At 37.4% G+C, this 10,933-nt stretch overlaps 1 protein-coding gene across 1 annotated transcript in view; it reads right to left on the bottom strand.

The window, feature by feature from the left end:
• Positions 1 to 4,119: 4,119 nt before the first annotated feature.
• Positions 4,120 to 10,933, bottom strand: part of Trpc5 (transient receptor potential cation channel subfamily C member 5) — a 284,600-nt gene continuing 277,786 nt past the window's right edge. Inside the window, exons 8-11 of the mRNA XM_008841576.2 lie at positions 9,613 to 9,816; positions 9,333 to 9,374; positions 7,438 to 7,527; positions 4,120 to 5,788 (exon numbers count right to left, since the gene is read on the bottom strand). Of these exons, the coding sequence (XP_008839798.1) occupies positions 5,096 to 5,788; positions 7,438 to 7,527; positions 9,333 to 9,374; positions 9,613 to 9,816 (1,029 nt within the window). The 3' untranslated portion in view covers positions 4,120 to 5,095. The remainder of the gene's footprint in view (positions 5,789 to 7,437; positions 7,528 to 9,332; positions 9,375 to 9,612; positions 9,817 to 10,933) is intronic.

Raw genomic sequence — 10,933 nt, 5'->3', positions numbered from 1 at the left:
CTCTCTCTCTCTCTCTCTCTCTCTCTCATGTGTGTTGAGGTAGTGAGGTGGAGCTCTTGTGACCAGGTTGTCTTGAATACTACCGAAATCAAGGGGCAAGATCTGCTGGAAATGGGTGAATATTGACATTCACAGTGTGGGAAGTTTTTACTTACCAATTCAGTTCATTTTGGTCTGTTAAGTGATTTGGAGTTGTAAAGAAGGCTTTTGTAGGGGGAAGCAGAGAACAGGCGAATGGAAGGTGATTACAGGGATCCAAATCTGTCAGCTGTTAACAAGTGAATGCTTAAAGAAATAGTATACACGATGGAGTTTTATTCAGTCATAAAGAGGAATAAAATTAGGTCATTTTCAGGAAGATGAAACTACAGATTATCCTGTTAAGCAAAATAAGCCTGACTCACATAGATATCACCTTTTGTATGTGGAAAGTATGTGTGTGTGTGTGTGTGTGTGTGTGTGTGTGTGTGAATTAAAGTAAAATGAAGACTGGAGAGGAAGAGAAACAGCAAAGAGGTATAGTAGAAGTGGGATAAGAGAGAAATGATGTGGAAATGGAACAAAATACAAGATATGCCATGTAGGAAAAGGTCATAGTGAAACCCATCATTTTATGCAATGAATATATACTAATAATGAAAGGAGGGCTGTTTTTCTTACTACAGGAATTGTCTGCCATTCACTGGTATAATCATAAAGCTTCCACAGAGCCTTTACAAAGTTCCATGTTAGATAAAAGTTAACAAAAAGTAGCTTTGCTCTGACATTGAGGCTTTTTGCTTAATTTTGTATTTAAATATTTTAGTTCTTGAAATGTGTATATTTTCCAAGTACTGCAATCACTGATGCTATAGTCTTAGAAAAAGCACAGTTCAGATCCAGTACAAATCCATTCTGAAATAGAGATAGCACAAATACTGAACTTGAAGATGGCATAGCACCTTAACTTGTTGCCTGTATCATTCCTGCATTTAACTCTGTTTCCCAGACATCCCATTTTCTAACAGTAAAGCTCTACAGGTCACCTAGCAGGATATTTAGCAAATTCTTAGATCACATGTCAACATTTTGAACTATAATATCTCAAGTATGCAGTAAATCTGCAGACATTTTCTTTTGACAAAAGTGTATATAGTCCCCAGGTAAGTTATTTTTTTCTTGCCTAAACTTTTTTTCTTAACACCCTAAATATTGATCACTCTAAATGTAATGGTTTTCCTACAAAGGATCCTGTTGTCACAGTTCATCTTTTGCTAGTCTTTACCACATCTCAGGACGGCCAAAAGACTCTTGCGATTAAGTGTAAGTGTGTGAATATGTATATACACAGAAAATGCTTTCATTATTTCAAACAGTTCCTCCAAAAGCAAAGCAAGTCAAAACCTACATCTGTTGGAAAAAAGCCATTGAAAAGATTATTAGCAGTACAATGGAAAGAGCAGTTATCTGTACTAAGGTAAGGTTCACATTGGGTTGAGGTACTCAGTTCCCAATGTCTAGTTCTATAACAACAATGTGATATTTGAAGCAAGGAAGCCAAAGAAATAATGTAAAATATCTCTAGTTCTCAGGCAGATCTGCAGTAGAGGAAGCTGTGAGGCAGGTGTGAAGAGTTCAGAGCAGTGATATCAATTCACATTAACTATACAAGTAATCTGTTAGTACTTTTCAAAACCAAAATGAGATTACCAAAATACTCAACTTTTCCTATGGAAAACAGGAATTTCTGTCTAACTTTAATTACTTTTTATTGGATGCCATAATGCAAGGGTTTGCCACTGAAACTAAGAACACCACTCTAGAATCCCTCACAATACAGCATGAATACCATATGGTTATTTTGATAATTTCTGACTAAGTATTAGTATTTTTCTCTAAATTTCCAATTGAAATGTTAGAGGTTTGTTTTGCCATAAGAACCACAAGTTTCTTTTTTGGCAAAGATATCTATTAAATCATTCTAAAGGTGGAAAGTTTTTTTTCTAAGTCTTGAATCAAATTGTATGTAGATGATTAAATGTCTCAGAATTAAATGAAATAGATCATAGTCAAGTGAAGAATGATTATGTCAGGCAGAAAGAACTGGAAATTTTTCCATATTCACAAGTAAATGGACAAATCTAACTAGAAACTTAAAAAAATATTTTTTTTCTGAGACAAGGTCTCACTGTGTAGTAATAGGCTGACCTCAAATTGATATCTTCTAACTCAGCCTCTGAAGTGCTGAAATTTCAGGTGTGCAGCATGATGCTGTGCTAATTTAGAGCTTTTATAGTTATGACATCCTTCAGGATCAATGATTTTGAGTTTAGAATCTTCCTCTGTCTTTATAATTCACTGGACTTAACATTAAAACTGGAGATTTTTTAAACAGTAGTTTCTAACATAATTCATTTTATTTGTAGTATGTTTACCTTAATTATTGCCAAGACTTTAAATATGATATCAAAGAAATGAATCCAATGTATCTAGATGTTATAAGAAAGCTGACTGTAGTGGACGTAAAACATGGTGATATTCTTTTATATAATTAAGTAATTTTTGTCTTTATAGTTATTTTTGGCTTGGCAGTACATTTTAAATTTGCATTTAAATATATCAGTGTGAAAATTTTGGAGTTCACAGCATTTTAGGCAAATGGAAAAATGGGCATCAGTATAGTGGCCGTTTTATTTGCATAGCTATATATAACATAATTGCCTTCTACTTTTACCAGCTTAGAGTTAATAAAAATGTTCAAATCGCCAGCATAGAATTTAGGACAGTAGCTTCAACCTTCATCCTCAGTGAGGCCTCATCAGAGTCTAGTCCTAGGCCCACATCACAAAGATGATAACCCTGAAAAGATCTAGAAAGAATCATATCTCTATGAAATATGGCACTGGTCTCTTTCTGTAGTAGAAATTGGCTTTTGTGATAGAGCCTTCCTCTTGCTTTAACACCAATTGAGAGAAGACTATATTTTGAAGCCTGGCCCCATGGCTGGCTACCCTGTTTTCTGACCAACTGATAACTAAACTACCAGGACAGTTATACATACCTAGATTATCACGGATACATAAATTGGTGAGAAATGTTCTATTGATGATTTGGTTATATATTGGTTTTGTTGGTGCCTTCAGTGTGAGTTAGGAATTTAAGCCAGGTTCATTTATTATTTAAAATAAACTTGACAGTTGGGAAAGTTGAATTTTTAACTTTAGAAGCCTTCCGTTTGGAAAGTAAACTGTGTTACTTAGTGTCAGTGCCAGTTATGATAGTCCCACTTAGTGAAGTAAAGGAGAAGTTGGATTTCAATAAACAAGCACTTCAGGTAAGACCAAGGTGTTTTAGAGTAAACCCTTGCCAAATGGGTCTTGATGCAGCTTATTAATTTCTTTGTTCTCTGTATCTGAGTTGCATTCAACACAATTTTCCGCCTCCCTTGCCCCAAGTTTGACCTTTCTTCATGTGGAACATGTTGACTACCACTCACCAGTGCTAGGGACAGAGATGGGAATCAGTAACAGAAACAACACTGTCAAAAGCAAGTTTACAGATACATTTACATTGTTTGACAGATCCTCATTTCACTTCCAGAAATTACACAGAAGAATTTAGATGGATTCCTGTTGGTGTTACATTTAAAATAACAGGTGACGTCCGACTAAGCTTACTTTTCTGCCATACACATTGCTAATTAACATCCAAGAACAAAATACATGTTGGTGGACCTCCACCCTTGCTCAGCAGGTGGTTATCCAGTCTAGAATGATGACGATCCTAATGTCATGTTTAACTTGAACCTTTGTATTCTAATTAAATACTCTTGGTCTGTGAGAAATAGTTCATATATATAGATACAGTTTTCTTTGAAGGCAAAATTTAGATCACAGGTATAGTTCCATGTATCCACTAGGATTGTTCCATCATACCTTAGACACAAGTTTGCACATGCAATTTCACTGTCCCCAGTGAACATTGCAACTGCCACCTGAATTAGGTTATATGAACCTAAAATTGTTTTTGTTGGGTTTTCATTTCAGAAAGCAATTAAAGTACATATGCTCCTTTTAAAAAAATTTCAACACCTCGGTAAAATGCTATTTTCTGATAAAAATATTTCAAATCCAGTTTTTAATCTTAGAAATGCCTTGATAACCATGATGATTAAAACTATCCATAGTAGACAGGACCCTATAAATGTACTGACTAATTATTTTTCTTGCCAGTATATGAAATTAGCAACTATTAGCTTAAAGTACAGTAGAAGATTTAAAAAGAAAAGTTCACAGCCTAAATGCTAACTTTGATACTCTCAAAATTTAAAATATAGTATATTAACGGAAATACACAACACAGGAAAGGAATTCAGCTAACTTACTAGATATGACATATACTATAGGGTAAATATCTTATTGGCACACATTAAGAAACACACATATTTAAGAAACAAAACCTCAACAGCCCACCAATTAGAAGTTACAGTGTTTAAAAACAAAACAAAAGGCCAATTCTATCTAAAAAACAAAACAAAAAGGCCAATTCTATCTAAAATCCACAAGCTGACAATTCTTTGGAGTCTGTTTAGTCTCCCTTGAATGCTGTTCATTGAACCAACATGGGCAGCGTGTAGCGCTGAAGGGCAACAAAGACAGGCATATTGATTTGCCTTCTTTGATAGCTGCTGGGGACTGCTGACCATATCCTTCAGCCTTGTGGGGAGATGCTGTGAGATCCTGAGGAAGGTCAAGAATCTGTGTGCCAGGTACAGTAGCAAAGTGGCACCTGGAGTTTCAGGGAAACAAGGGTAGGCAAAGCAAAGCAAAGCAAAGCAAAGCAAAGGGGTTAAGCACCCGACTGCACCTCTGCTGATTAGGGGCAACACCCCTTCAGTTGGTTGTGAGATGGATTCAGTGTTTGTAGGTATAAAAAGGCAAATCATAGTAATAACAGTAAAACAGAACATGGAGAATATGGCTAGAAAAGAGTGAAAATAATAGGTTCACTTTTCTTGGGGTGGGGGCAGTGAGGGAATCATATTTGGGGACACCTCTGAGAACAAGTAAATTACAAATTTTCTCTTGAATTCCAGAACAGATGATGGGGATTTGACTTAGAGCCGAGTTGTAACTTGTTCTTCCTGTCCATCGCCCCATTTGTGCATGAGCAAGTCACAAGCCTCTCCCCAAGTTTCAAATACATCCTCTGAGGAGTCTAAAAGTTTAGAATTTGAGGAACAGATGCTGGATGCACAGTGAAGAGAGCTGGAACAGGCTAGAGGGCATTCACTGCTCTGAGAAGCGCCCCGGACTTCACCTAATTCTACCTCACTGAGGTTAATTTCACTTTGAGAACAGGCCTCTGCTTTCCCTTTCTCCATCTGAGAATATCTGATGTCCTGCCACATATAATGCTGCTGCACGATTCCGTCAGAGATTGTGTACATTGGCTCTGACCTGGGTTCAGACATTTGACCGTTAAACTTGGAGAATAGGAGACCCAGTTTCTTGAGAGAGGGTCCCATGAAGGAGCGTTTGCTCGATGACTCAGCTTTTGACTTCCCTTGGGCACTACTGGCTCTTGGCATGGTTCTGACGAGAGGTGGCCCATGGCAGGTCTTTTTCTTGCAGCCTAAATTGAAAGAGACACTCTTGGATTTGGCCCGAGCCCCACCACTGCCGTCATTGGTATCATCTCTCTGAGAAAGTTCAGCACTGCTAGTGGAAAAGCTTCTCCTTGGGTGTTTTCTATTTCCTAAGAGGTCAAGCACTTCGTATCGAAAGCTGGAGATGTCCTGCTTTAATTCCTAGGGAAAGAGGGGGGATAAATTTGTCAAAAAGTTTGGTCTACACTTCAAAGAAGGCACATGGAAAATTGGGAAGCCTAGAATTTACCGAGTAGTACACTATAAAGTACATATCCTATTAGAAAAATCTCCCATTAGTCAAGCACAAAAAGTCATAATTTGGTCAGCATTAGAAAAATTGTGCAGTAAGTACAGTTGATTTCAGAACCTTGGGATCAGGAACACATGGAGAGACTAATCCCTAAGGAAGTGCTAACTCATCATTAAGGTAGTAGAGTGCTGCCTCTCACATGTTATCAGCATGTACAAATGCCACTGAAGAAGAATTGCTTTTAGTAGTCTAACGAGGGAAACAAGAAGTGAATTAGCTGATGAGACTGCTGTTTTGGGACAGAAGTCCCTGTTCATCCAAGTACCTATGAACTGTCTTCTATCTGACTGTTTGGATATCATTAACGTGTTCCTTTACAAGCCATCTTTTCAAAGCTTACATCTGATCACATCCTCCTGCTTAAACTAGATTTAGCAACTTGCCACTGATTTAGGAAAATATATAAATGTCCCACCTTGGACTACAGGGCTTTTCTAAGGCTGGTACCTCTTCATCTCTCTTTTTTATTTCTTCTACTTTTCCCCCAGGTACTTTGCCATCCAGCCATCTAGATACCTTATCTTGCCTTTGGGCTTCTGTCTATATTGTTCTCTCTACCTTGACTACCTTTCCCCCTTTATGTGACCTACCTTCAAACTTAAACGTGACTCTCGTTGGAAAGCCTGACTGAATCCACATGTGCCAGTCGAGTGTCATCCTTCACTTTGTTTCTATGATGCCCCATGTCTACCTTGTCAGAATACTTAATCATTTCCATACTATATTATTATCTATCACTCCATGAGAATTCTTAGAACTCCTGTGTGCCTTAGGGGAAAAATTGTGTGTGTGTGTGTGTGTGTGTGTGTGTGTGTGTGTGTGTACACGAGTGTGCATCCTGGAATACTGTCCTTCAGTCTTGGCTTCACTGAGATGTCAGGCCTGATCATCTTTTGTCTTTATTGTTAGATGTTTAAGTAGCAACCTTTTTATTACCACTAGGTGCCAGTATGACAACTTAAAATCTTTTAAAACTGCCAGATGTACCCTAAGGACATAACTGTCCCCAACTGAGAATCACTGTTTTAGGCTGATGTCAACAGTGGGAAAATTTTACTATTTAATGGTAGTTTTTTTAAGACTTATTTAATAAATATGTTGGACTTTATCGTCTTATCTTTTAAAGAAGGCCTTTAAGTTTCCAAGCGTTTTCTGTTTACTCTCTTCTCTGTCACTGTGCAACATGCAGTTCCCACACTGAGAACTACTAGAATAGCGAAAGAAGGAATACATAGGAAAATTTCCTTTTGTTCATAAAACTGATTATGGTGTGATAGACATTGGTAAAATAAATCTCTACACCTACAGGATGACGGATAATTTTAACAGAGAATAAGAACAAGTTTCTGCACTATACAAAGGCGATATTCCATAACCAGAAATCTCAGACTCTATGAAATTTAAAGTTACTGCAAAAATTAAGAATTAGGGCTTGAATGTAGCTCTGTGGAAAAGGGGAGAGGGAGAGAGGGAGAGACAGACTTTATGATGAAATTACCTTAAAATTTTCTTCTGTTAGCCCCTCATTTGTTTTGGAATTTCTTATCATTGCAGCCACATATCTTTTGACTAAATTCCTGATAACTTCCTGAAATGAAAAAAAAAACATGAAAATGTATTCAGTTTCCTTCTCAGGCTATCAGGTAAATAAGAAACTTATATAGGAAAAAAGAACTTGCTTAGATCATCTTTGCAATAGGAAATGCTCACAGTATCTAGCAGTTTTGTGTCCACCCCCAAATTAAATTCTTATTGTGTTAATGAGCTTTGCATCTCTGAACATAGGTGGCAGACTGTATGAGTCCCACCAGATCACCCCAAAGGAAGAATTTTCAGTCAAGCATAACTTAAATATCTGTCCACATAGAAAATAACAAGTAAAATAATCCTCAAACGGCCAGAGTCAGTGTCCATTCCCTTCGAACTGGATTAAACTTTAGCACATTTAGTGAAATGAGGGCTTTTCCTCTATATGAAGCTAGTCTTATTATAATTAAGGTACACTTCACCTTTATAGGGCTGGCATCTTTTAGCCTCTGGGGGGAATGGCATACACATGGTTGCAATGTTGGCACTGATGCATTTCTGCAATGTCAGACAGTATGCCAGGCAGCAGCCATATCACACTGAGTTCTCACAAGACTGTAATTAACCTTTGCTATTATTATTTCCAGGTTACAGAAGAGGACACTGAAGAATAGTGGTGGTAACTGACTCGTTCAAGGCCACACAACTAGTAAATGTGAAAATTAGGTTTCAATTCTACTTCAAGTCGACATCAAGGCCTATAGTAATAATAAGAAATGCTGTAGTTATAACTTGCTATTTGGTGAACTTGGAGAAATCACTGAGATGCCCAAGGAACCGTTTCTTGTGTGAGGATGTTTGAAGCAGAAAATAAAAGCAATGTTTTCCTACATGTCGTTATTGTGAAAATTAGATTTAGAAGTAGCCACAGTGAGAGAAGGGTTACCAAGGAAATATTGTACTCTCTGTTTCTCATGTACCTCAAGCTGGCCTTTAACTTTTATGTAGCTGAGGATAACCTTGAGTTTCTCATCCTCTTACCTCTATCTCCCAAATGGACGTGTGTCATCACACCCAATTTATGCAGTGCTGGGGATCAAAGCCAGGGCCTTGTGGATGGTAGGCAAGTACTCTCCCAACTGAGATACATCCACTACTCTGGGTTTCTTTTGGTCCAGGTTAAAGATTTTTGTCTCTAATTTGTGATTTGCGAGAATTACTCTCTAGAAATGTCTCACATATTTGGGTGCTTGGCTGTCTTCTTGGCTGGTCTAATAAAGGCTCCTGCTTCTTGGATTGAACTCATGTTTGTTATTTAGAAAGACCAAACTTCCTGACATTTATGTAAGCCCACTGGAGTTATTAATAGCTTCTCGTTTTATATTCCTTACTTATTACGTATTCTCATTGCTATATGTTCTTTTGGTTCACAGTAAGTTTTATCCTTCTAATAATTTTTATAGATCTAATGATTTAATGTCTTTTATTGCTGCTAGGTAAAAAACTTCAAAAGGGTGGAAAGGGTTTGCCTTTCTTGTTCACAATGAGTTCTCTAGTATGTGTCTTAGTGTCTGATGTACAGTAGGTGCTCATACACTTGTTGACTGACTGGCTACATACCCATTTTACTTAAGCTCAAGGAAGATAGTTTTCTAAGTTATGTGTGGCCCAGATCAAGATAAAGAAGTGTTAAAGGACTATGAATACGGTTATAGAGCAGGCTATTCCACCCTGATGAGTTATTTCAGTCTTTAGTCTTTCCAAGCCTCCTAGCCAAGTAAGATCAGAAATAGCTGGAGTAAATTGCTTCTACTCCACAGAACTGGCCAAGAACTGTTGTGTTTAGTCCATTTGGGAAAGTATTACCTGATAATGTTGATTTTGTATCAGACTATCAGCATGGCGTTCCTGTAATTTAAAATGCATAGAGAGAGCACATCAGTTTGCTAGCACTGTACACTCCCATCTACCCCCGATTGCTAACTAAATATTAGGACTATAGAATTACATAGCTCATGACTCACAAATACACAAAACATAAGTAGTTTGGAGTGGTTTTATGATATTTCAAGATAGGGACTGTCACAAAAGAGAGAAAGGAGGAAAATAGTTTTGTTTAAAGAGGAACAGATGCTTGTAGGCTTACTGTGAAGCTTCTCAAGTTGTGCCTTCTTCGTCTTCCATCAGGGTCTCTTTTGGGGCAGAAGGTGTTGTTGAACCAGTTGCCAAGATAGAGAAATGATTTGGGGCTGGGGATGATGTTGAAAGGAGGTGGCAAGGTTCCACCTTCATCAAAGTAACTCATCCAGAGCTTTGTTCTTGCAAACTTCCACTCAATATCAGCATGGTCCTATGAAAAGCAGAATGGCATGGTTTTGAGAGATGGGAAACTGAAAAATGCACCTATTGCTCATTTCAACCCTTATTGTTCCTTTTAGAGAGGGCAACCTGGCAGGACCTATATAAAATCAAATTACACACACCGTGTAAATACAAATTACACTGATCTAGCAATCCACTTTTAGAAATAGACCTTATTAGATGTTGGATGTGGTAGTGCATGCCTCTAGACCCAGCTATTCGGGAAACTGAGGCAAGAGGATCATGAGTTGGCAGTATTTATAGGCTGGTATAAATACTGGGAAAAGGGGTGGGGGTGTGGCTCAGTGGTAGAGTACTTGCTTAGCATGTGCAAGACTCTGGGTTTAATTACCAGAACTGAAAGAAAACAGGAAGGGAAGGAAGAGAAAGGGGGGGGACGAAGGAGAGGGAGAATCAAAAGGAACAAGGAAGGAAGGAAGGAAGAAAAGATATATTAGGTGCAGAAATTTTCACTAAAGTATGGCTACTTGTAGCAAAAGAACTATGAGCAACATAAATATCCTACAATAGGAGGCTATTTAAATAAATGATGATACTACAACAAAGTAGCAAATAAACTTTTAAAACGTTTTAAAAATTTTATTTGTTATTTTTATTTTATGTGTATGTGTGTATTGCCTGCATGTAGGTAAATGCACCCATGTCATGCAATGCCCATGGAGGTCAGAAGAGGCTGTTGGATCCCCTGGGACTGGAGTTATGGACAGTTGTTAGCTGCCATGTGGGTGCTGGGATTCAAACCGAGGTCTTCTGCAAGAACAACCAGTGTTCTTAACCACTGAGCCATCTCTCCAGACCCCACAATCTAACTTTTAAATATAATAGATCACAAACTATTTGTATATAAAATATGTATGTATGTATGTATCCATTTATCAAAGACCTCAGAGTGTTAAAAACTGCAATACATACTGTATACAAAGATCTCATTTATGCAACTGAAAAAAATCATATTTAATATTTACATGTTCTAGGCAGGTATATACTAAACTGTGAATAGTGGTTATTTTTAAAAGGTGGAGATGATGTAAAGAAACTTTTTTTAAATTTTTTTTTCACCTATTTTTTTTAACAATTAAAGTTAC

Source organism: Nannospalax galili, unplaced genomic scaffold (assembly GCF_000622305.1).
Source record: "Nannospalax galili isolate Female #2095 unplaced genomic scaffold, S.galili_v1.0 scaffold641, whole genome shotgun sequence".
Classification (NCBI taxonomy): Eukaryota; Metazoa; Chordata; class Mammalia; order Rodentia; family Spalacidae; genus Nannospalax; species Nannospalax galili.
This window is presented reverse-complemented; position numbering and strand designations above follow the sequence as displayed.